The following is a 25,814-nucleotide window of genomic DNA, read 5'->3' as shown; positions in this document are numbered from 1 at the left end:
GGGGGCGGGGCTTGTGGATTTTGATTCTTTATTTTTTATTATTTTATTATTGTTATTTATTAACAGCTGTGTCGCTATAACCGTCTCACAAAAGAACAAGTTCATTATTAGTTTGAACCTTTATGGACATTTTCCTTTGAAACAGGTCATGAAGCAGTTCTCCAGTTTCTCCACCTTATTTTGTAGGAGTCAGCAGCTCCTGTTACATAACTGTTTAGTTACCATCCCTCTGAAAACCTTGCAGAAAAAAAATAAAAAAGAAAAAGACCAAACAAATCCACCTTTGGTATAAAATACTTTAATAAATAAGAGGATTGTTCTAAGAACAAACAAAAACAATCCACTAACAAACCAAGACTTTACCAAGTTTTGTACATAATAATTACAATGGTCTGCACATTTAGCCCCTTCTCTGCAACACTTTACTGACAGAGCATCAATTTGTGTAATTCCATTATTTTCTATTATTAAAAACAAAAAAATTCAAAAACCATAATGTTCAGTGACTTTTCCCCTCACTCCTTTCAAAGTTTCCCTCTCCTGTGTGTTATTAGTGCAGAAACAGACTCTTACAAACACTGGACAACAACCACAACAGTCAACAACATCAACAACACAACTTGTTCCCTTCATTAGACCAAAATAGACACACAGGGAGAGGCAGAGCTAACGCAGGAGGAAGGACTACGCTACAAACTCAGCCCCACAAAGCAGCGTCCTGTTCGTCTGTGATGGTGGTTGAGCATTTGGTAAAGGGCACTGGAGCTGAGTGGGAAACGGGTTCAGTCCCCAAACACCCTGCTGCCCTGTGTGGCATGTCTGCTGTCAACGCTGTGACGATGAAGCCACATGTGCTGTGGGTTAGAGGCTGCACACACCAGCAGTGGCGCTGCCTGCGCCCTTTGACCCCTAAGTGCGTGTTGAAGATCAGATCAGTTCAAGGCCCACGCCACCAGGTTCCTGCGACCCTGATCAGGAGCTTACTGTACACAGTAAGAGAACCTGCTTTGTGCGTCAGAGCTGTACGCACACAAATTGAATGGGACGCTAGGAAAGTCGCGTGAAGAGCGTGTACGTCCCACATCCGCAGCAAACACACGCACACGGAGGCTGAACAGAGGCACCCAAGCACACAGCAGGAGCCAGTGCCTTTGTTTTAAATAGACCAACACGTTCTGTGGTCGAATTCTACCATACAGCTACACTTTAAACACTACACGAAAGCAAAACAAACACATGTTCTGCTCCAGAACCTGCTGCTGGGTCACAAAAGCCTCTGTACGGAGACCAACAGGGTGGTTCTGTTATTACATACAGACTGCGGGACGTGTAGGGAATAATGCACGACATTTATGTTTGCATTAATAAACATGTATTTGTGGGTGGAGAAGGGCTCTGGAAACGTTCTTTTCTATGTGGGAACTCCAATCTTAAACTGAGGTTCTGGTGCAGAAAACCTTTTCAAAATAAATCTTCAAAACGTAAAACTGAATTTGTTACAGAAGCCGACTCTGGTCACAGGGCCTCCACACATGCATCAAATGTCACTCAGGACCCGTAGAGAGGGGGCTCCAACAACAGGCCAAACAAACCACTCTCCAACAGCTGTAACAGACCATAACACAACCATCATCTGTTCGCTTTCAGTGGGACCCAGAACACGGTCCGAAAATCTGTATAAAACCTGTCTCGGTGTCAACAGACACCAATAAACGGAATGACATCATTAAAAAACATCCACTTTAGAATAACTATGATACAAAGCATCAGTTAAGTTACTAAATTCAAATATACAGTCATTTGTTCATATTTACATATGTACATCACATAGAAAATAACCTTTTCTTAGTATTAAGAGTTGTCATCAGGACCTTTCCCTTTATATGGACTTGAATTCTGCATAAAGTCTACAGGAGCAGGGAACGGGAGGAAAACAAGAGGCTGAAGGCACTTTTCTATTAGAGCAATACTGAAACATCCTCACGTAGAACCACAGGAAGCTGTGGAAATTATTCTGCAACGGCATCAAAAACACGAAGTGGAAAAGACGTGTATAAATGTAAACAAAAAAGTATCATCAGAACCTGACTGATCTTGTATAAAAAGGCAAGTGTGAGTGTAGAAAGGCCTGAGGGTCTGGGCTAAGGCAGGCGGGCAGCAGGGGCCGCGCTCCCAGCTGCAGCGGGTCCAGTCTCCAGCAGAGACCAGTTCAGACCAGTGGGAGTCGTCAGAGCAGCTGCTCCCACACAAGAACCCTCCAGAAGCTGCAGTGTCTCTTTTGGTTAATAAAATAAGCCTGTAAGTTAAATAAGATGTGAGAAGCGCGCTTAGAAGTGAAGCATGTGTTCCTCCTCCCACGCGCTCATACGTAGTGGTCTTTCATGTCCTCGCTGAGCTTGGCGGCGTTGTGCTTCTTACAGCGGTTGTCCTTGGGGCTGTACGCCGTCCGGTGCGGCGCCTTCACCGGGCCGCTGCGCGTGGTGCAGACCAGCCCTCTCTTACCCAGCATGCCCCTGTCCTTGTGGGCCGGACACTTGCCCGGCGCCCGCTCCTCGTCCTCCTCCCCCTCCTGCTCCGCCTCCTCCTCGTCCTCGGCGCCGTCGCACGTCCTGTCGGAGGCGCCCATCAGCTTCTTGCATTCGTAGTGAATGTCCTTGTCGCGGTTGTCCTTGTGGGCGTTGCTCCGCAGCGGCTCCAGCTGGTTGTTGACCGTGGTGTCCTCGGATCGGGCCATTCTTTCGCGCTCTTTCTTCCTCTTGCGGGTCCACCACACACACACCACGATGCAGAAGATCCAGAGGAGGCTGAAGACGATGCACAGCAGCGGGACCAGGTAACCTGCAGGGAGGAGTCCAGAGTCACTGCTGCTCCTGAACACACGGACACGAGCAGGCCGACACTCACCAACAGGAGGGGGACCCTCCGGCACCACTTTGACCTCCACCACGGCCAGCAGGACTGTGCTGTTGTGGCGTTTGGACAGCGCACTGATGATGGCGCCGGGCACCTTCTGGATCTGCCGGTCGCCGTCCTTTCGGCCGTCCTGCTCGAACGACTGCGGAGTCAGAGGAAAACAGAGCCGAGTCAGAGTTTACTGCATTTGCCAGCTTCCTGTCTCCAGATGTGGTTACTAAAGGACGTTGGTTTCATTGCAGTCCTGTGTAGAGCAGGGTCTGTAAATAATGATTCACACTGGCACAACGAGCAGGTTGAACTGAATCAAGTGACAATACGTGTCAAAGCAGGACTGCAGAGAAAGGAACTCGGGCTCTTAGCTGGAGGCTACGCAGGACAAACAAAAAGCAAGAGAAAACACACATTCATCTGTCAGAATAAAGGAGATTCTCCTCCTCACATCTGGCAGGCTGCAGACCCCCTCCCCCCTGCTGAGACCACAGAGAGTGGAGTTAATTGCCTAATAAGGTGCAGGGGGTGAGAGCGAGGAGGTGGAGGGCTGCACAGGGGGATTAGCGGTGTGCTGTGCAGTTCAATTAGAACAAACAATAGAGAACAGGCCAGCTGTGGGAACAAACACTCCTCTTTTCTTCTCCCGGGAACGTCAGCAGCGCATTCACACACCTCTAAGCCCACCCCCACATGACTGACAGGTGAATGCACAGCGACCTGCTGCAAATGTTCTGTTCACGTATTTATTAACGCGGCTTCGTCTGGTGGCCCTGGCTGTGTTTGGGCCAAAGGTTGTGTTTAACGCCATCATCCGTCCATGAGGCAGTTCTTGCCTGGTTCATTCCAGACTGGTACTCTCTGCATTGCATCTACTCTGGATGAGCTCGTGTTCGGGCTTTACCGAGGAACCCACAACAGCTGGAGCAGAATGAATTTAATAAAGAATCCTATAAAGACTTCACCCACACTCGGAAACGAGAGCTGACGAAGTGAGTGGGAGTGAGGTTTTGTGAAGGCCTTGTTGTGGGGTTTGGGTGGATGTCAGCCTCACCACTCCTTTTCCTGTATCTGTCGCTCAAAACATAAGAACAAGAACTAATCCTCATCCATTAAGAGCTTAGAGCCACAAACCGACTGATTTACCTCCACTCTGGGAGAAAGGAGGGAAGAGCCAGAAAAGAGGAGCAAGAAAGACGGGCAACAAAAGAGGAGGGAGAAAAGAGGAGCAACAAAGAGGAGCTGGAAGAAACAAAGGAACAGACGGGACAAAAAAGGAGAAGATGGAGGTGGAGATTGAGGAATAAACCAGAGCAGCAAAGTGAAGCAAGAGAGAAGCCGAATCACATCCAGATGCTGTAAAAAGCTCCTTTAGCTCCTTGCAGCCTGTTGTTTTGTTTTTTATTAGCTAGTGTATGAAATACAGTATTTCCAGGTTCAATCCGCTGCTAATTCTTTCACAGCGGTTGTGCTTTTTCTTCAGGTGCGTGTTCACAGTACGTCTTGGCATGTGTTTGTGTGTGATAATCACCATGGCAACCTCCACTGCATCACTGGTGGAGTAGGACAGGTCGCAGAGGATGAGAAGGGCTCGCTCCTCGGCCAGCGTCTGAGTCACGGGGAGGTACCTCAGCTCGGAGCAGATCATCTCCACAGTGGTGCCCTGTGACACACACACAGATGAGACAGATTAGAAGCGGCGCTGCTGGCAAGGAACAATCGCATCCTAATTCTCCCTAAGTCTGTTTCAGATGCAGCCAATTGGAAGGTGCGTGTGGGGGGCAGAGGCTCAGATCTCAGCGTCTGTCGGTTATGCGGATTCTCCCCCATTCACACGTCTTCATTCAGACTGGCTGCAGGAGGCCAGTCAAGGTTTCATGATACAGTTCCCAGCAACACAAAGCAGATGCACAAGGCACAAAGACAGTAGTTATCAGGACTTTTGCCTGGTAAACGAGCTGTGGGAGCGTGCGCCCGACGGTGCCGTCAGAGCAGACATCACCTCACCTGCGGCACTTTGTCCTTGTGAAAGATGAGCGTCATGTGAGCGCAGCTGCTGTCAAGGTAACCACTGTTGGGTTCACACTGGGTGTGCAGAGGCATGGGGGGGTCCGGCGTGGAGCACACGCCCCACTGGGGGCACGGAGGTGAGAAGCAGGTGAAGTACTGGTGCTCCACACACTCGTGACCTCTGGGGCAGGACGGGGCGCTGAGCTCTGGGGGAGGAGGCGCCTTTGGCAGCAGGCAGAGGCGGCGGCCACACCTCACCTGGAAGAGCACGGCTTCAGTCAGGAGCCGGGTCGAGCCCACACGGGCCCGTTTCAAGCTCGGTACGAGGAACGTGCAGGCACACGGGGGTGCGCAGATCTGACCTTGGAGCAGCGGACGTTCCCGTTGACGCACTGACAGGTGTTGCAGTCCTCGTCCCACCTGCTGCCGTGAGGAAACTGCAGCCCGGTGTGACGACACGACTTCCCGAGTCCAATGACTGGAACCAATCAACACATTTACTCCATCAGTCCCTGCCGCCATTAAACCACATCCTTGCTGCCAGTTGAGCCTTCAAGTTTCAATCAGTGGCCAGTAAAAACTGAGCTGTGCCGACGCCTCGTACTCACAGTCCTGACAGCGAGGTCCAGCGTATCCAGGAGGACACACACAGCGGTAGCCGTTGATCTCATCCAGGCAGGTGGAGCCTCCTGCACAAGGAGACGACTGACACTCGTCTATGTCTAGAGAGAGACCAGAAAGAAAGAACATCACATGTAATTTAAAGATGTGTTTGGTTCTTTGCAGGTTTCTCCTTGTTTTCATATTGAAATGTTCTCAAAGAGTGATTCACGTTCTGCACAATAGGATTATATGAGAGTGGTTTGAAATGCTTCAACTGGATAACACTTTGCTCCTGAAAAGGCCTTTCTGAAGAGATTTCTCCCAGAAGGCCGCGGGAGAGCGCCGTGACCCGTCTGACGAGCCTCGGCTCAGCACAGAGGGGAGAGGTTAAGACCGTCTTCCTGAAAGGCTTCCTAATCTGTCGCCCTGAAACAATCGGCTCACACTCCCATGCCGTGGCCTTTCACCTCTGACCCCCCGCCCGCCTGACCCCTCCACACGCCCCCTCCGGTTCCCAGGGAACTCACTGATGCGACAGTCGGGTCCAGCGAATCCTGAGGCGCACTCACAGCGAAACCAGTTGACGCCGTCGACGCAGATGCCGCCGTTGTAGCTGCAGAGCAGAGAGATGAACGCTGGTGAGGAAGAGGAGCCACAAACATGACACACAGGAGGCCCTAACTCTGAACTGGACCCAGAAGAAAACTGGGTTTGTGTGTAGAGACTAAATATCAGCAGTGATGGACCTGCATGAACCCAGTGAGTGCCTGTTTGCCCGGACGCTGAGCTGCAGCAGCAGCAGCAGCCGGCTGAGGATGAAGCTGATCCCTGATCAATGTCCAGACTTCATATGTAAATCTCTAGTGACCACATACTGAGCACCCCCACCCCTCAACACCTCTGCTGCTCACAGCTCCCCCCAGGTCGAAGCCGGTGAATGGTGAGAGGGGCGTCTTTTCACACTCTCTGCCCCCCTCCCTCCAGCTTCATCTCCCAAAACCCAAACCACGACTAATCCACCTGTCAGTCACTGCAAAGGAGGCTGAGGAGGAGAGAAAGCGGGAGGAAGGGGGAGGCTTTTGTCCAGTGGCTTCTCTGTCAGGATACACAGCCGCGCGGTTTGATCACTGCAGACCAGAAAACTCACAAAAAACTGATGCCTTAAAATGTCTTGTTCTCTCTGTCCAAAAGCAAAAAGGAGGAAGAAGCCAAAAACAGGTGAGGCACTGGAAAATGGTGCAACTCCTCCAACACACGTTCATACGCTCAAATCCAAGCCATGCGTGTCTGACTCAGACAGAGTCAAGTGAGGTGAGCTTTTCAGGTTAATAAGTGAAGGCGACGTCTGCAGGATTCATGGCTGCTCTCCAGACCAGCAGAGGCTTCATCCCCAGCACCAGTCAAAGCAAGGGCACTTAGAAGTAACTCAACCAACAAAAGCAGAGAAAGCAATGATGAACTGGGAGCACAGCGTAAACAGGTCCTGAAGCGTGGGACTCACCATGGATGTGGGTTGCAGTCATCAACATCTGCAAAAGGTCAAAGACAGAGCAAATCAGTCACCGTCCGTCAACTGGCCTGCTGCTCTATAAAGCAGCTGGTTTACGCCAACTACTGTTGGTTTTTTCTTGGCACCGTACAGCAGCTCATGATGTTTAAAGCTAAATAAATGCATTTCATGAACACGACTGCCTGGACGTGTCCAGTGACGTGAACACGGCACCATGCATCACATGCGAAGGCTTTAACAGTGACGCACTCTGAGCACAGGTGGGTCCCTCCCAGCCGTCTATGCAGATGCAGGTGAAGGCGTCTCCTCCTCCGACGCACGTCCCTCCGTTCTCGCACGGACCCGAGTCGCAGGTGCTGTTCTTAGCTACAAGCAAAAACGAAGAGGTTTGATTCAGCGCGGACAACCTGTGATCATCAGTCTGGCAGGTCGTAACAGTGGGCTCCCGCTCCAAACTCTATGATCAGCAGCTAATTAGGCTGTAGTTAGCGTCCGACCTGTGTTGCAGGTGTTGCCGCCCCAGCCCGAGGGGCAGCTGCACAGGAAGGAGTCTCCGTGGTCGTAGCAGGTCCCTCCGTTACTGCAGGTAGAGGAGTCGCACTGGCTCTCACCTGGACGGGCAGGATGGGAAAAGCCTTTCAAACCTTTGACCGTGTGCCAGCGTTGAGTAACGCTCAGTTCAGCCTCAAAGCTAAGCTCCGAGGCGCCGCTCACAGGAAGACAAGCCTGCACAGCGGCGCCTCGGAGCTCAGAACAAGACACTGAGCTGCTTCATGTCGGAGACGTTCTCTCAATAAATGACACCATGCATTCCCGACTCCCTGACTTACGTAAGTGGCAGGTCTTCCCTTTCCAATTGTCCACACATTTGCAGTAGAAGTCGTTGAGCAGATCAACACACTGGCCTCCGTTCTGACACGGGTCTCTGCTGCACTCGTTCACATCTGGAAGTCAAGCAGTGCATCAGCGAAGGGATTTTATCTATCAGCATCCTCAGACATCTGAGGCATAAAAGCAGCTGGCTGCTACAAACCTAAAGGCCACGTGTCAGAAAAACTAGCTAAAAGGGAAAATATACAGGTAAAACCATTACAACTAAGATATGAAGACTGCAGGATCTGAGCTACGAGAAGCAAAACAAAGAAAGCAGCAGCTCTGAATGTTAATGTAAGTGACAGTGTCATCTGCAAATGGACACACTGACACATGCTGCTGGAGATGTGACTGCGTTTCTCCTTCTAGCTTTACAGGAACAAACAGTTTATTGTTTGGTCTGTCATCAGATTCCCAGACGTGGGATCATCCCGGCGCTGCTGCTGGGCCCTGAGGAGGGATCCTTCCAGGATGTGTGACTCAGAAGCAGCGAAGCAAGGCTGCTCCCTCGCACCACACTCACCCACGTCACAGAGGCCACCCTCCCAGCCGTTCGGGCAGAAACACTTGAAAGAGTTGATCCCGTCGATGCAAGTGCCTCCGTTCTTACAGGGGGATGATGTGCAGTCATTAATGTCTGTAAGGACACAAAAGGTTCAGAACACAACTCGGGACCTTTGCTGTTTACTTTGTTAGTGAATGCAAACATGCTGCTTCCACACATCTCGTCATCGGTGTCTGTTTGAGCATCTTTTTGCTGTAAACTCCTCTGAGACACTGATGACTGATGAAACAGTGACTGACTGTACGGATCGTGTGCCAGTGACGGTAACTGGTGGTAAATATAGTCTGTTAGTGTCGTTGACCCGACACTGACTCACTCTCGTGGCAGTAGGTGCCAGTGAATCCTGGCTCACAGGAGCAGCTGAAGTTCCCGGCAGGCATGCTGATGCAGCGGCCATGGGGTCCGCACACGTTGGATGAGATGCGCCACGCCCGCTTCTGGGTTCCATTGGTTGCCACAGCAACCGTGCAGCTGTCAATCACTACAAGGGAAACGGTAAAGGAAAACGTTAGCGCCGTCAAGGTACTGTAAGTGAGGAACTCGAGCAGCATCTGCTCTGCCTTCACCTTGACACTGGTTAGTCTTGCAGTGGTCCTTGAGCTCTGAACAGGTTTTGCCCTCGTAGTCATCGGGGCAGCTGCAGTAGAAGTCTCCCTGCAGGCTGTGGCACTGGGCCTTGTTGTGGCAGGGGTTTGGACTGCACGGGTTGCTCTGCACCTTCATGAGGAGAGCGGTTGAAAGCGGCAGCTACATCAAACAGGGGCCCTACTTCAGTGTTCAGGACTTACCTCACAAGCTGCACCCGTGAAGCCTCGAGGGCATTCGCACATGAACCCATCCAGGAGGGCGCGGCAGCGCCCGCCGTTCCTGCAGGGGCTGCTGCCACAGTGGTTCCTCTGAATCTCACAGTGTGGACCCACAAAGCCCGGCTGGCAGATGCACTGATAGTGTCTGGACGACTCCTGATGTTACGGGACAAAAGGAAGGAACATTATGAAGCACATCCTGCTTTAGTTCTTATTTTAGTCTGTTAGAGTACAATTCTAAATGGATCGGGGGATTCCCCAGTTTTTAAACATAAACACGTAATTAAAAAAAATCAAAACATTGACCAATTGGCTGAGCAAAGTGCTGCCATGTTCAAACACAAACACTGATTGGAGTCTAAACATTGATGTGTGTAATGGTCTTTCATTTTGTGCTTAATATAAGAAAATGAAAACCACCTTCGCGATGCTTCATCTGGTAACCAGTGTTTCAGTATCACAACAGCCTTCAGCGTCGTCTTTTATCTTCTGACAGCTACTTTGAAGATCACTAAGAATCTAGTTCCCATTACTTAATTTTACATTCTAAAATCTGTGAATTGAACAAAGGCCTCTGTGTTCCTGAGAGTAATAAACTCCAGGCTTGACACTCGCTCACCTTGCAGGTGCCTCCGTTCTGACACTGCCCATGGCAGCTGTTCACATCTGAGGGAAATCAATCACAAAGAAAGTGTCAGGCTTTAGTGTGAGGCTTGACAAATGGAGACGTGGAACATGCACTGGTGTTAGAACATGCAGCTGCTACTGGGAGGTGGTAGAGGCAACTACAGCCAGAGATCCACACCTAGAAGAAAGCAAAGGTGCAGACACAGCGAAGGTGTGATGCAAATGATACGAATCAGACAAAGGGTCCCACAGGTTTTCTTCCCAAGACTTTAGGTTCAGCTTTGACAGCTTGGGAAAATGTTTGGAGATATAAACTGAGCTGGAAAGAGGAAAAAGACAGTGAAAGCAGAACCGAGGTCCGGCTGCCTTTGCTGGCTGTCTTCTGTTTCACTGGCACCGTTCGTCTGTTTCCTAACCGTAAATTCTTTACTGACTAGAATTTAGGTTTAACGAGTAGCTAGCTGCTATATTCTAGACCTAGTACCTAGCTGCTACTATAATCTAGACCCAGTACCTAGCTGCTGTAACAAGTCCCTGGTTCGGATCGTTATTAAGACTTTTCAAGGACTGTGTGTTGCCAACAGCTTCTACAACATTCGAGCCTCCAGGAAGCTATGGCTACTGCAACAACAGACTGTTAGCTCGCTGTTGGCGCTAAACGGAGGCTAATGGACAGAAGACTGCCAGCAGAGAAGGTCCAGACAGGGCTTGTGCTGCAACAGTGCTACAAGCAGGTGGAAGGAGGCTGAAGCCTGCTGATCGACTGCGTTGATACTAACTGATGTCACAGTTGTGGCCCACCCATCCAGGAAAGCAGGCACAGTGATATCCACCAATCATGTTTTTGCAAGAGTAAGCATTGAGGCAAGGCTTTCCAGCGCACTCATTAACGTCTGCAAACGGAGAGAGGGAGTAAGAGAGCTGCAAGATCAGAAACCCGTCACCAAACCCAGGTTCAGGCTCCTCGATGAAGCTCCCCCTGGGTGGGAAGGTCTACACCCAGGCTGACAACATGCACCAGAGCCTGCGTGGGATCGGGTCTGCATGTAAACCACTCGGGTCTTTTCCAAACATGTAAAATTGGCAGAACATTTGCAGGGTGAAGGGTTTTATTTCCAGCGCCTCCCACAGGGTTAATGTCTCTCTATAACATTCCCTGAAGGCCAACCTGCGGCATTCCAAGTGATCAGTTTCAGAGGCAGCGTTGGCCGAGCCGCCCCGGCTCTATAAACCGACACAGTGCATTAATACTACTCCCAGGAGGTAAGCAGCACCTGTTAGCCTGCTGAAACTAAACACTCAGAGCCCATCCTCCCCCAGTACCAGGCCCGCCGTGGCCCAGGTACCACCCGCTCCTCGCCCCAACGTACATGTTTACAGCTTTCAGCGCTTAGCGACGGGGGCGAGGGCTCCGCCGCCTCACCACAGCGTACACAGTCCTGGTCCGCCCAGTCTGGAGCCAAAGATAACCCACCGACGGGTATATTTGGGCCCAAGGCTCGCAGTTGCCAGGCGGGACCTTATTTTTAGCTTTACTCAAGTCACCTGGCTCAAGTAGCAATGATACCCAGCGAGTATCTCCGTTGGACATGAGTATACACAAACACACAGATACAAGACCACAACAGCAGAACATGCACCTATCTGGCAGGTCCGGCCGGTCCACTGAGGGGGGCAGAGGCACTCGAAGCCGTTCTCCATGTCAATGCAGGTGCCGCCCTTAGCACATGGACCGGAGGCACATTCATCTGTGTCTGCAACACAAACAGGGTGGTTGGTCATTGTCCGTCTCTCCAGGCCTTATCCGAGCTTCACGTTGAGCCTCCCACCTTTAGCACAGGTCGGCCCAGACCAGCCTGCCGGACAGTGGCACTCGAAGCCTGAGGGCACTTCATGGCACGTCCCTCCGTTGGCACAGGGGTTGGACGCGCAGGCGTGTTCCGCTGGAAGGAGGGTCAGACTCAGCCATTGCATCCATGAGCCTTCAGATGAACGTGAAGATGAGGCTCCCGGACTCACCGATCTCGCAGTTCTTGCCCGAGTAGCCATCGGGACAGGCGCAGTTGTACTCGTCAGGCTCCGTGTTCATACAGGTGCCTCCGTTCTTACAGGGTCGGTTGGTCCCGCAGTAGTTCAGGTCTGTTGGGAGAGAGTGCTCATCAGTCTGCTGAAGCCTGACGTGACAGCTACGCTTGAAAATCAATTAAAAGCCTTTTCTCTCAGTTTGTGCTGGTTGGCTCCTAGAAGCCAACAGCCAGACGCGAGGTCGTGTTGCTACAGGCTTGATTTCATTGTTTTCTTGCTGGAACGCATTTAGGGCAAATGTTGTTTCTACTTCCCTGAATCGTGTCCTCGTGTGACTTTTGTGGTGCAACAGCATTGTGTGTGTGTGTGTGTGTGTGTGTGTGTGTGTGTGTGTGTGTGTGTGTGTGTGTGTGTGTGTGTGTGTGTGTGTGTGTGCTTGGTGAGGACCTTTGTCACACAGCAGACCTCCCCAGTTCTTCTCACAGGTGCACTGCCAGGGTCTGGTGCAGGTTCCGTGGACGCAGCCGGGGTACGGCAGGCACTCGTCGCAGAGCGGACCCTGCCAGCCGTACTTACACCTGCAACACACGGACCAGGGTCAGACCCAGTCAGTGATCGTTTCCATGGTAACACAACTCATGCTCTCAGTCAAACATATTCACTGATACTTGGATGTAAAGACTGAGAGGCTGAAACAAGGAATCAGACGGTTCCGGAGGTGCAACAGCAGCCGAAAGGAATGTTTCTGCCTGGTTTTCAGGAGCATGAGCCTGAGGGAGTATCAGCCACAGTGATACACTTAAAACGTAGAGGGAGCTGATCATTACATAACAAACAAGGAATCCAACACCGAGAACACGGAGCTGGGCTCGATGTGGCATGGTGCCAGTCAAAGAACCAAGAGCTTCTGGAAACGCTGGCGCGGACATCGTCATCAGGGAAAGACTCGTTAGGGTTAGGCCCTAAGACCCTAAGTCAGATCTCTTAGTCCAGGGTTTTAACGCTGTGGGAGGTTTCCAGCAGATCTGGCTGAGACGCATCACTTTCATTTTTCTCTCTGGAGAAAGCGGCTTCTTGTGCAGCTCGTGGGTCATGTGCTGCAGTCTGCTCTCAGCCCTCTTCCTGCGCCGTGAGCTCGCTTGAGGTCAAACTTGGAATGAGCTGGAACGAGGGCCTACGTCTCGAAGGGGAGGCCGGCGAAGGGTTAGCTAATCTGTTGGTTTATGGCAGCACTCTGTTATTCCAAGGCCAGCGGTAACCTTGCCCCACCTGTCCTGTCATTTCTCTACTGGGGCTATTTTAGAGACCCCCCCTCCCCACACTACACACACAAACAGACCCCGACTCTGCCTCACAAACCCTTCAAAATGGATGCCAGCGAGCGTTCCTGGGCCGCAGTGACACGCAGCAGCCACAGCCCGGTCCTGGTCTACTGCAGACGGGATTGTGAATATCATGGCCCCGTTGTGTTGTTGTGCTTCTGCACCTCGGCCTGCTCTCGCTGGGCCTGTGTTTGTGTGCTGTTTACAGATGTGGCCAGCGGTGCCCTGCACACTGGCAGCGGCGGCGGCGGCAGCGTGGACAGTCTGTCTGGCTGCAGCGGGACGGCTGTGGGCAGCCACAGGCCAAGGGTGGCATTACCCACCGGGCCGCTGCCGGAGGGGCCACGGGGCGAACGCAGCTGAAAATACACAGCCCAGACGAACCGCACCCAGAGGACAGAGGTGGAGGTGTGTGTCAGAGCGCAGTGACAGGAAGCCGGCAGACGGACTGACAGACCACTGTTGCCTAGCGACGCGTCTAGTAGTGTCACATGCGCGAGCGTAGGTTGTGAAAGAAACAAGTTACCAAACACACATTTTTAGTTTTCTTCTTTCCCAGTTTCTCGCGTTCACTCTCGCTTTTCTGTCTTTAACTCCTCAGTGTCTGGTTTCGGTTTAGCCTGTTAACTCAGTACTGATGACAGTGTAGTTCTTTAGCTCGTTTGTTTGGAGGTTGGTGACTTGTGATAAACCGCGTGTGCAGCTTCGTACGATGAAGTCATGCTGGATGTTCTGCTGCTTCTCTGGATCAGTGATGGGACGCAAGATGCTGCAGGCTCAGTGAACAGCGTGTTCAGAACAGAAAGCTCCTCTCCAGCTTTATCTTTCTCTTTCACAGCCCTCTGTGTGTGTGTGTGTGTGTGTGTGTGTGTGTGTGTGTGTGTGTGTGTGTGTGTGTGTGTGTGTGTGTGTGTGCTCCTAATTGTGATGAAGCTCAAATCACATGTTGAGGCACATTCCAGGGTGTTCCTGTCTCCTCCTTTCAATCCTCCGGCCTTTTCCAGTGGGAAATGTCAGTTTCTTCTTCACTTTTTTTAAATGAAATGAAATCTGCCTCAGGTTAAACCTCTAACCTCTCCTACACAGTGCAGTATATTCTGTTTAATGCTTTGGTCACCCTTATGCGTTTATAGCATAGGCCAAAACATGAACCCACTGTGACCCCAGTGACAATCATCAGATGGCGTCATCCACGTGCTGTCAGCTTCAGGAGATGTTCCTAATAAAGTGGCCAGTGTAGCTGCTGCCTCCTTCATAATGGAACTTGCTTCAAATTACATTTGTGTATGTACAGTTTTCACACATTCAGGTGTTCTAAATATTCAGCTGCTGCTCTCTCTCACCTCTTCCCAACAGGCTCGCTCCAGCCATAACAAGGCCCCAGATAGGAAGAGGTGATGTGGGCTGCAGACATTAGAGCGGGGGGGGGGGGGCGTGTGCATGTGTGTGTGCAGCTTTGGAACAGGAAGCAGAACAATAGCCAGTGGATCAGAGCGGAGCTGCGGGGGCACCCGGCAGATCGTGGATAGGGGCAGCGCTCCGCTCGGGTTGGGGAGCTTGGTATTTTATCAGCAACCCGTCATTAGGCTCCCAAAGGGGCTTTCCATCCAAACAGGATCATATTTTACCCAGGAACAAAGAGAAACAGAGCAGAGTCACTTACTCGCACTCGCCCGGCACGCTGCAGCCTCCGTGCAGGACGCTGCATCCCTGCCTGCAAACGGCTGCAGGAAAGAAGAAGGAAAACACACGTCACGTCTCCATTAGCTGCGTTCAAAGCATCCATTCAGTGGCTTGTATTTGTGTCAGGCCATTAAAGTCTAATTTCCCGTGTTTCCTTGTTTGTGAAGAGGTTCAGAATCTTTGCTGTGATTACAATGGGCGGCAGAGTCATTGTCTCAGAGCTGACCAGAGTTTCCAAACATTCTTCACATGCTTGTGAGGGGACACTTTTCCAAAAAGGGCACAAAGGAGTGAAAACAGAGGAACCTGCGTCTTATTTTAGGAGTGGAGCCCTTCCTTCTTTCCATGCATTATATGGTCACATTATCAGCGTACGGTGCCTCACCTGTTTTGCAGCTGGGCCCCGTCCAGCCCTCCATGCAGCCCTGGTTTCCCAGCTGGTCGCACACGTAGTGGCCGAAATAGTCGTCGCGTGGGCGACACACTTTGTTGCACTTGCTGCCATAGTAGTGCTCGTCGCAGCGCACGCGGATGCTGTATTCGAAGCTAGCGATCAGGCTTTTGTGCTCCACCATCTGCTTCTCCTCTCCGGGGTTGATCATGCCTTTGTGGACGCTTCGCTCGATTAGCAGCTCGTCTGGATGGAGGAAAACATAGTTAGCGCAAACGGACGAACTGCTCCAAAGCCTCAACGACAGGCCCAACATCCCTTAATTATTATCATTATTATTATGGGACTGGACCCGTAGTGTTTATGGACACAGAACCAACCAAAGCTTTCACAGATCAGACGGAAGGTGCAGCTTCTGGTCAAACATCAGCCGAAGTTGGAGGAAGAAAAAAAGAGTAAAGGAGTGAAAGAACAGGAAAGCGAGTCTGCTAGGGCTTGATAACTAGAAGACTTTTTCACTTTTCCTGCCTGGTGAAAAGCATTTTTGTCCCAGACTCCCTCTCCTCCCCGTCGCCCCCTCGCAGGATATCCAGCCTCGACTCCATCGGAGCCAGGCCGGAAATAATAAGAGACGGCGAACAGAGGAGGAAGGGCGGCATAGGAAAGGCCCTTTAGCTTGTTCTCAAGGAACAGAGGCACTGTGACCCAGCAGGCCCTGCTGCTGCAGAGGGTGACCCGGACGAGACAGATGTGGAAGGAAGAGCTCATCCTCGCTGACAACAGCAACTACACGCCCACAGCCCTCAGCACACAGCGGTTTATTTAGAGGAGATCATCCTCTCTGCTAAAGAAAACAAAGAAGTGCCAGTTTAGATCCGTTTTCCTGCCGGCCTGCTTCAGCCTCAGTGCGAGTTAACACACTGCCACAGATTTCAGCCCTACACCCACCACAGGCACTCACTCACTGCTGCTCATCTCCACCAATTAGATATAAAAATATAGACCAATCGCGAGCTCTCTGCCTCGGAGGAGACTCGCTAAGAGAGGCCGTTGTTACCAGGGAGAGCAGGCGAGATAAACCAGCAAGATTCAGCAAGAGCGACACACTTCCCAGCCAGCCCACATGCACTGTGTTTGGTCAGGGCAGCTCTGACCTTTGACCTCTTTATGGCTGTGGGGAACTCTGGAGTCTAGGCTGTTTAGAATGTACCAGTTTGTGTGGTGGTACCTGATGTTATCAGTCACGCTCTTCACCTCCTAAAGCTGAGTTCAGAGTTAATGGGTGGGAAGGAGGTGAGGACCACTGGTCCTAAACCACAGCATCAGAGGCTGAACATGAGGACTGAACACAAATGTGAGGACTGAACACGAATGTGAGGACTGAACGTGAACGCGAGGACTGAACACGAACGCGAGGACTGAATACAAATGCGAGGACTGAACTCAAGGACCGAGTTCAAGGACTTAACACGAATCGGAGGACTGAACTCAAGGACTGAATTCAAGGACTTAACACGAACGGGAGGACTGAACTCAAGGACTGAATTCAAGGACTGAACACGAACGCGAGGACTGAACTCAAGGACTGAATTCAAGGACTTAACACGAACGCGAGGACTGAACTCAAGGACTGAATTCAAGGACTGAACACGAACGCAAGGACTGAAAGCGAACGCGAGGACTGAACTCAAGGACTGAATTCAAGGACTTAACACGAACGCGAGGACTGAACCCAAGGACTGAATTCAAGGACTGAACACGAACGCGAGGACTGAATGCGAACACGAGGACTGAACTCAAGGACTGAATTCAAGGACTTAACACGAACACGAGGACTGCACTCAAGGACTGAATTCAAGGACTGACCACGAACGTGAGGACTGAACACGAATGCGAGGACTGAACTCAAGGACTGAATTCAAGGACCTAACACGAACGCGAGGACTGAACTCAAGGACTGAATTCAAGGACTGAACACGAACGCGAGGACATGAAAGCGAACGCAAGGACTGAACTCAAACACGAGGACTGAACACGAACGTGAAGACTCATCACGAACGCAAGGCCTGAACAAGGACATGTGATTTTTCCTCCTACCACCTCAAATGTTCCTAGAATGAGGCTGAATGGCCGCTTGTCCTCTCGTCTTCCAGGACTTGTCGCGACCCATTCTGGGCTCCACTGAGGTGGAGTCAAGTGCAGCGTGGCACCACAAAATGAGCCTAATCAGGCCTTTATAATGGAGCCCGCTGCTCGGCACACCTTTGTTTTACTGCTGACATCAATCACGGCCATTATACAAACATTACGAGGCTGCCAGTGTTTTACCAAGCTAAGCTGTGGTAACAGGACGATGCCAGTGTGGGTGAGAAGCCTGGAGACTAGTCTGAGCTGTGGATGAGTCCACGCTTGGTGCTGTAGGGAGCGTTTGTGCTTGTGGGCTTGACTCAGGTTAAATTACAGGCTGTGTGTTGATGGTAATAACAGGTAGGAGGTGTTTTTAATCATTTCTGGATGACGATGGTCAGAGGACTAAGCTCTTGCATCAGACACTCAGCGTGTGATCAGAAAGCATTTTAAGTTCCATTTAAAGTTAAACGACTCAAGCAATGAGTCAGGTAAAAGACGGAGGAGCCGTCAAACACGAGTGGCTGTGGATCAGGAGGTCAAACGGTTGTAGGTCATGTCAGCCCTAGGATCAGAGGACTCAGACTGGCCTTTTAGGAAAAACTCATTTCAACTGGCAAATGCCTCAGCTGAATCATGTGCAGACCTGGCCCATAAAATATGAGAAATATTCTGTGTGTTCTCATCACTAATACTCATTCCACCTACATTTACCACCTACAGCTGAACACAACAGGTCTGTGCCTGCAGTCTGACGTGTGTCCTGGAAATGTGGGAAATCCCAAACTGGAGAGAAAGTAGATGAAGCAACACCAGTAAAAGCAGAGATACTTCTATATTATAAAATGGCCATTTTGATTTGTCTTGGATCTAAAGGTGCTCAGAACTCACTGTCTGTGTCCCAGATCCAGAGCTGCAGACCAGCCTGTGGCAGCTGCTGGGAGGCTAATTAGGACGCAGACATCAGTGGAAAAAGGGGCTCAATTAACGAGGCAACGCTCTCCCTGGCTTAAAATAGAAGCAGCCTGAGTGGCTCTGAGGGGGAGGGGGGGTCAATCACAAGCAGCAGCTCACTGCAGGTTGGACGTTCATCCCTCATTATGTCATTATGTCCACAACCCAGCGGGAAGCGTAGTGCTACTCCTTCCAGCATCGATGCAGAGTGGAGCCCACACACAGGTGACATCAGAGGAGTGTGTGGAAACAGGATGCAAACACAGGCAGCTTAGGAGCCAGGAGGAGGCTCCGTCTCTGCTCCGGTCCTCAGAATTGAAACTAAAGCACTGGTTCTGGACGACACCAGCGACCGCCTGGGCCCAGTGTGGTGCAGGAGGATGAACGCATGTGAGTGTGGGAGGCTGAAGCCTTACCGCTGCTGTGGGTGTCGTTGTCCTTGTCCCAGGCCTCCACTATGACGGTGTAGGATCGCTGAAAGAGAGGAGGGGTCAGAGGTCACCACAGTGCAGGAACACACACACACGACTCAGAGTCTACACTGAAACTCAGATATGAGCTGCCGTCACTCATAAACACACACGCGCACATATTTGGCATAAAAGGTGAATAACGATGGGAACCTCGTCCCGTTCCCACACTGCTGTCACTGATTAGCTTCAATGCGCCAGAGGCTGGTTAACCAGTGCAGCCGCTCGTCTGTCAAACCACAAAACATTCACCTGGAGACACCGCTCATGCTCCTGCACCGTGGGCGTCTCCCCTGCACGGCTGGACACACAGGGGTGGACGACCAGAACCCAGAACCAGAACCAGAACCGCACTGGGCCCGGTCCACGCAGCACGTGAGAGCTTCCAGGCCGAGCAGCAGACGCGCAGCATGCCGGCTTCCCAGAGCTCACGCACACAAACAAGCTGAGAGCCTTGAATTGTTTCAGGTGCTGGGGTACTTTTTTCACAGGCGTCAGCAAACAAAGCGCCGCCTGTCAACCGCATGAGGCCGGACGAGCAGTTGTGAGTTCCCATGACCTGGGTCTGACTCCGAGTCCAGATTACAGGGAGGTCACAAAGTGGCGCTGGGAGAGATAAGAGACACTTAGAGGCAGAAAGATGAAAGCGGAGCCTTAACGGTGGTTCTAGACACAGGCCGTTGTCGCTACATGCAGCTTTGGAGCTACCTTCAACATGTAACGGCAGCGGAGGTCTGGGACAAAAAACAGAAAGCGGCATCTCGGTTCAGCTCAGGTGAGAGCTGCTCGTGACGCCACAGACACAGCCACTTGTATCCTTCACCCTGTGCAATGAATGCACGCCGCTTGCCAACTTTTATTTTGAAATACAGCCGTGAACCAATCTCACGCACTCAGTGAATCACCAGTGCAATCTAATATGAGAAAAAGGCGCAGAGCATTTTTCTGACTGGTTTTGGGCTGATTATGTAATGTCATGAAGACTCCAGAGAGAGACCATGTTTTCACAATCGTATCATCCAGCATCCACTCCCTCTGAGAGTGTAATGGCCCGTTTCACCATCCTTGGATGTTGGGGAACCACAGAGAAGCTCCAACCTTTCCGTTAAGCCTCAATAGACTAGCAGGTTCTGGGGCAGAACCCCGCTCTGACAGGTCTGGGACAGAACACCTCCATCTAACATCCAGAGGCCTGAGCGTAAACCAGCACCAGTTTGATGCATTAACGGACCCACGCAGCCTCAAACAGAACCTGGGTTTAAACTCCTGTAAAGACTCTTTCCACCCCTTCATGCTTTAACAATGCTTGGATTTAATAGAATGTGATGTGCTAATGACAGCGACAGGCCCACGGGACAAGCAGCATCTGAACTAGGTCAATGTTTGACTGAAATGAAACGGTTGCACAACAAAACCCGGACTAATCACACTACGACCAACAGTCATTATATCACATGCGTTGTGAAACTGCCCAGAAGCTCTCCAGTACTGACAGCTTCTGTAGCTGTGGTTCTGAGGAGCCCAGCGTCACGTCTGAGCCAACTCAGTGTGAGATGGAGCGAAGTGACTGCTTCTGAGCCTCTTACTTGAGTCCGAGGGCTGAGTTTTCATCAGCACAGTCCTGCCCTCACCTGCTCAATGAATAAATTAGGCTCCTGCTGCTGTGACTCACAGTTTGATTTATTAGTTAACTGCAGAGGGACGATGACGTGTTCCCCGTCGGCTTCTTATAAATATTCTTTTATCACCACATGTGACAGCAACTGGATGTCAAGATGAATAATTTGAAACCGTGGGGAAGTCAGACAAATCACATCCACATAGAGATTATGGAGCTGCACCTGTAGTTTATTCACATCCCGAACCAGGACGGACTGATTTCTGCTACTTCTTCTAATCGACAAAGGCTGAACTTCATTAAGTTCAGTATAATTACACACCTCAGCTTCCTTCACTAATGAAGGGATCTCAGTCCTTATGTTAGAACCAAAGTCACACTCGCTCAACGGATCAGAACCAAATTCACAGCAGCAGGATTGTAATTAGTGATAAGGAGAAAAAAAGCCAATTAACAGCTTTTGTAGTTGTGATCAGGGGAGAAAAACAGCAGCAACACCTGCCACGTGGCACCTGTTCGTCTACCGACATGAATAAAACATAGCTCAGCAGGAGCTGGGATGGTTAATTTAGCAGGTTATTAGCCGCCGCCGCCGCCTCCACTCCCCGAGGCCTCATTCACACGGCAAATCTAATCAAAGCTAATCTAATCAGGTCTTTACACCGAGCTGCAGATCGGAGAAATGACCCAGTTCACTTTTCCCACACCAAACGTGTGAAAAGCTATTCCTGTCGCTCCAGGGACCAACTCAAATCAGACTTTTATAGTCGATGATGGATCGAATGTTAAGTCACAGTTCTCTGATGCTCCAAAGACAAGAACGCTTCCTCTCAGTCTGTTCTGTTACTGCTCGTTCTTACTGATCTAATTTGGCTGAAAGAAGCAACCTGCAGATAAAAGCCCAGATAAAATCAGTTCCAAAATCAGATGTTTTTATTAGCTCCTCATCAAATCATCTGCAGATGCTGCCGGTGGGAATCTGGCTGCAGCGACTCAACACAAACCCGCTGTGCACATACATGAGTCTGTACAAGATCTCCTCCCCAGCTAATAGAGGTTTTACCACAACCACAAACACTGAGCTGTAACCTCAGACTTGGAGCGCTTGGAGGTCTTGGGAGGTACTGGGAGGCGTTGGGAGGCGCTGGGAGGTGTTAGGAGGCGTTGGGAGGCGTTGGGAGGCGCTGGGAGGTGCTGGGAGGCGTTGGGAGGTGCTGGGAAGTGATTGGTCACTTGGAGGCACAGGGAGGCATTGGGGGGCACTGGGAGGCACTGGGAGGCATTGGGAGGTGATTGGTCACTTAGAGGCACTGGGAGGCATTGGGGGGCACTGGGAGATGCTGGGAGGTGCTGGGAGGCGTTGGGAGGCGTTGGGAGGCGTTGGGAAGCGCTGGGAGGCGTTGGGAGGCGTTGGGAGGCGTTGGGAAGCGCTGGGAGGCGTTGGGAGGCGCTGGGAGGTGTTGGGAGGTGTTGGGAGGTGTTGGGAGGTGCTGGGAGGCGTTGGGAGGTGCTGGGAGGCGTTGGGAGGTGTTGGGAGGTGCTGGGGGGCACTGGGAGGCACTGGGGGGCACTGGGAGGTGCTGAGAGGGGACTGGTCGCTGGGAGGCGCGGGGAGGCACTGGGAGGCACTGGGAGGCACTGGGGGGCACTGGGAGGTGCTGAGAGGGGACTGGTCGCTGGGAGGCACGGGGAGACACTGGGAGGCGACAGGAAGCTGCCGATGCTTCTGTGCATCCAAAAGCAAGCTTTGCTATGATCACATTGTCAGAATGTGGACGGTCTGACAGGTGTCCAACAAACCGTGTGTGTGTTTGCAGCTCTAATACTTGGCAGCAACCGCTGATGCGATGACAGGCTGTAAACAGCCAGACGAGGAGGAGGAGCCCAGAGACAAACCCACAACCTGGCAGCTGTAACACTCACACCGGCTCCACTTCGCCCGAAATCTGGCCTCAGGACGGTGACGTTCAGGCCCTGGATGAAGGTGCAGCAGGTGTGGGTGCAGAGAAGTTCAGCTCCAGCAAATGCAGGGCCCTGAACATCCACATAGAACTAATGGGGTTCCTGTGGGGAATGGGGTGGTTGGGAAACGAGCTGAACCTCTGCCCAGCGCCTCTGCAGAACTGGGTCGGGCCCAGCGGCTCCGCGTCCATGTGGCATCGGTTCTGAGCGTCCACGGGCTCCTGTCGCACCCGTGGCACCGTCTTTGCAGAGTCACGATCAAGCTCACACCTGAACCGGCCTTACGTCCTCCTGCCTCTGGAGGAGCCGCCACGGAGGAGGAGGCACGGAGGAGGAGCCGCCACGGAGGAGCCGCGACGGAGGAGGAGCCGCGACGGAGGAGGCGCGACGGAGGAGGAGCCGCCACGGAGGAGTCGCGACGGAGGAGGAGGCACGGAGGAGGAGGCACGGAGGAGGAGCCGCCACGGAGGAGCCGCGACGGAGGAGGAGCCGCGACGGAGGAGGCGCGACGGAGGAGGCGCGACAGAGCCCTGCGCCAGGGACGCACTCAGCAGATGAGCGGCGCGCCGTCCGGCTCGGCTTCGGGTCACTGCTCACTGATACGGCCCGAGTGAGCCGATCTTCAAGCTCCCGCTGTAATCAAAGCCCTGATGCAATTTGGCTCAAACATTTGTTGAAGGAGCAGGAGGCGGAGGCGGTCTCAGCCCACAGCTGTTCTACCTCTGTAGAACTGAGGGACAGACGTGAAAAAGGTGTGAAACTGAAGGAGTGCACACGCTGGAGCCCTGATTCACTCACAGAGGGGTGAGCGGAGGACAGCGACTCTAAAAATACCCCTAGGGAGACAGGAGCAGGAGATGGGGAGACGGACGGGTGAGGTTTGGGTGAGGAGGGGGCAAAGACCAGCAGGAAGCGCTGGCTTTTTATTGGGCTGCTACTGTAAAAGACGCAGCATCTAATAATACGTCCCTCGTGACAGAGGCCTCACAGGAAACTGGACGGAGGCTTTTCCTTTTCAAAGGGGGCTGTGTCCTCCCTCCTCCCCCCTCCTCCCCCTCTGCTTTCGTGAAAAGATGTCACAGCCAGAGGGTTAACATGGAGAAGCAGCAGAGGAGACGGTGGAACAATGATGGGACCAGTGGCCCAAATACTGGGACTGAAGCAGCAGCAGAGGCTGCATGAACCCTGATGATGAATGATGAACCCTCAGCAGCTGCTGATTGACTGACAACATGCATCCTTCAGCTCTACCTCCTCACGAAGTTTCTAGATCTCAGATGATGATGAAGGCATCATGAAAGGAGAGCGAGGTGAGGACGAGTCCAGTCCGAGTCCTTCCCTTCCGTTCAAACCAATGCACAGACCGCCGTCTGACTCCACGCGCGGCGGCGCTCGGACCACGCGGGACCGAGGCCTCGGTGACACCAGATCCAGAGCCGCTGTCACACAACTTAGTGGAAACCGGACCCCCACTGGGCCCCAGCTACTACTTCCATCTGGGCCCCTGCTGACAGCTGGCCATGAGGAGTGATGAATGGAGCCGGTGCGTGTTCCTTCTGACATGAGTCCATGCCTCATTGTTCTGAGCCGTTCAGAAGCTGTTGTTGTTAAACCGGGCTTATTCCGACGGCACCTCATGAGAGTCACAGCTGACGTTTCCTCAGGATGTGACGCTCCTCACTGAACCGCTATGATTCAAATCTGCAGCTTTTCTGCACTAACCCTAGTTTCCATGAAGCTCCGTTGCCAACACTGTTCCTGTTCCCACGCTGGTTCTCGGCTGAGGAGCAGGAACAGGTTTTGATTGGCTGCGCTGCTCTGTTTAGATTAGATAATAAGTTACCTGCCACTTCTTAATCAACACTTGGAAATTTCTCTTTCTTCAAACAGGCACCGCCCCTCCTCTCCAGGAGACAGGCGAACTGCAGCCTCGCTGACCGCGTCGTGCGTCGCGCGCCGCGCGTCGCGCGCACCCAGGGTTTGGGCTCCATCACGGAGCCGCAGAGCCGCTACCGAAGGACGGGGCGCGAGCAGGCGTCCAGACGCCACGAGGAGCGGAGCCCGAAGAGCACGCGGACGCTTTGGAACGCTGAGCCACACGTGCACGCGCACACTCTGCGCCGCCGCTACAGCACGAACATCACGTGATCTACGGGGATGAGAGGCGACGCGCACAGCCCAGTTCTGATGACGGGTCACAGAACGCTTCCACTTGGATCCACTTACCGGCCACGCGAACTGGAAGGGGATCACGATCCTGCCGGCGTCGTTGCTCCGGTTCGGGCCGGTTTTCTGGCTGCCCTTGAACTGAAAAGTATTCCCACCGATAACCTTGGTCGTGTCCGAGCCGTAGATGCACGGCCCGCCGGTCGTCACCTCCTTCTGGTATTCCTTTAAACACACTCTGAAGTACGTGTCGCACTCGTCCGCGCCGCAGCGTCCGTCGGACGCGCCGCTCTCCGCGTCGCAGCAGTCGCCGTTCAGCAGCTGACCTTTGGGGTTCTCAACCGAAATCAGCTGCAACTCGAAGTAACCGGAGGCCAGAGACACCTGAGGAGAACAGGAGAGTGAGAGGAGGTGGCGACGGTGAACGATGCAAATGAAGTAAAGTCAGGACAAAAACGGGGCCAAGTCTCGGCCTCGGTGCGTAAAGCGTGCGCGGCTTCGCTGCTTCAGACGCGCTACGCGTCCTGGCCCAGTCGAACCTGGGTCCGTTCAACAGGAGCCACTTCTCCAATTCAGCCCAGTCTGCAAATCAGGCTGCTGAAACCACCTAAACACGAGACGCGCAACGAGGACGAGACGAGGTCGAGCTGGAAAAACACCAACCACGTCCAAGACTCGCTTTAACACGTCCATGTTTAATGACACAATTTACCGACAAAATCTGAAAATGTCTGCAAACTTCATCATCAAACTAAAGAAGCGCAAATTGGTGAAGTCAGACATCACCTGACTCTGTGGCGCAGACAATTCAATCAGGGCTGTGAACTTCCAGGTTAAACGCCATTTAAGCATCATTTCCCTGTGACACGAATCAAGCAGCTTCTCACCTGAGCCCGAAGCGTCAGGAGGAAACACACTAGCGCGAGGCGCCGCACGTTCCGCGCTTTATTCCACATGTCTCCAGCCGCTCGGTGTGCGTTACCATCAGGGAAAAGACTAAAGCTACGCCTCAATCGGTCCAAAGAGAGATGAAGCACCAGCAGTATCCTCCTCCTCCCGGGCTCCGAGGCACGCGCTCCGTGGATGCTCCCCGGGACGCGCGCGGATCTGGAGGAGGAACGCGCACCGCTGCTCTGCTGCTGTTTGCTCCGCGGACGCGACGCACGAACTGGACGCGCCAACTCCACGACGCAACAGC

The 25,814-nt window shown here is 52.3% G+C and overlaps 1 protein-coding gene across 2 annotated transcripts; it reads right to left on the bottom strand.

Moving 5' to 3' along the window:
- Window positions 1-278: 278 nt before the first annotated feature.
- Window positions 279-25,810, bottom strand: LOC114848154 (protein jagged-2-like). 2 transcript variants are annotated; one of them, XM_029138421.3, is made up of 26 exons: window positions 25,504-25,810; window positions 24,677-25,000; window positions 18,817-18,874; window positions 15,314-15,565; window positions 14,909-14,969; window positions 12,371-12,501; window positions 11,918-12,037; window positions 11,728-11,841; window positions 11,539-11,652; window positions 10,678-10,791; window positions 9,891-9,937; window positions 9,254-9,427; window positions 9,032-9,182; window positions 8,782-8,946; window positions 8,424-8,537; window positions 7,858-7,971; window positions 7,525-7,638; window positions 7,277-7,393; window positions 7,019-7,046; window positions 6,045-6,130; window positions 5,523-5,636; window positions 5,277-5,392; window positions 4,912-5,172; window positions 4,436-4,567; window positions 2,905-3,055; window positions 279-2,838 (listed from the first exon to the last, which is right to left on the bottom strand). In XM_029138421.3, the coding sequence occupies exons 1-26, from the start codon at window positions 25,570-25,572 to the stop codon at window positions 2,363-2,365; spliced, it is 3,717 nt and encodes a 1,238-aa protein (XP_028994254.1). In that variant the 5' UTR covers window positions 25,573-25,810; the 3' UTR covers window positions 279-2,362. The 2 variants fall into 2 exon arrangements, with proteins under 2 accessions (XP_028994254.1, XP_028994255.1); XM_029138422.3 differs by lacking the exon at window positions 10,678-10,791 and having other exon boundaries at window positions 25,504-25,809.
- Between the last annotated feature and the right edge of the window lie 4 nt (window positions 25,811-25,814).

This window comes from Betta splendens, chromosome 22, assembly GCF_900634795.4.
Source record: "Betta splendens chromosome 22, fBetSpl5.4, whole genome shotgun sequence".
NCBI classification, from domain to species: domain Eukaryota; kingdom Metazoa; phylum Chordata; class Actinopteri; order Anabantiformes; family Osphronemidae; genus Betta; species Betta splendens.
This window is presented reverse-complemented; position numbering and strand designations above follow the sequence as displayed.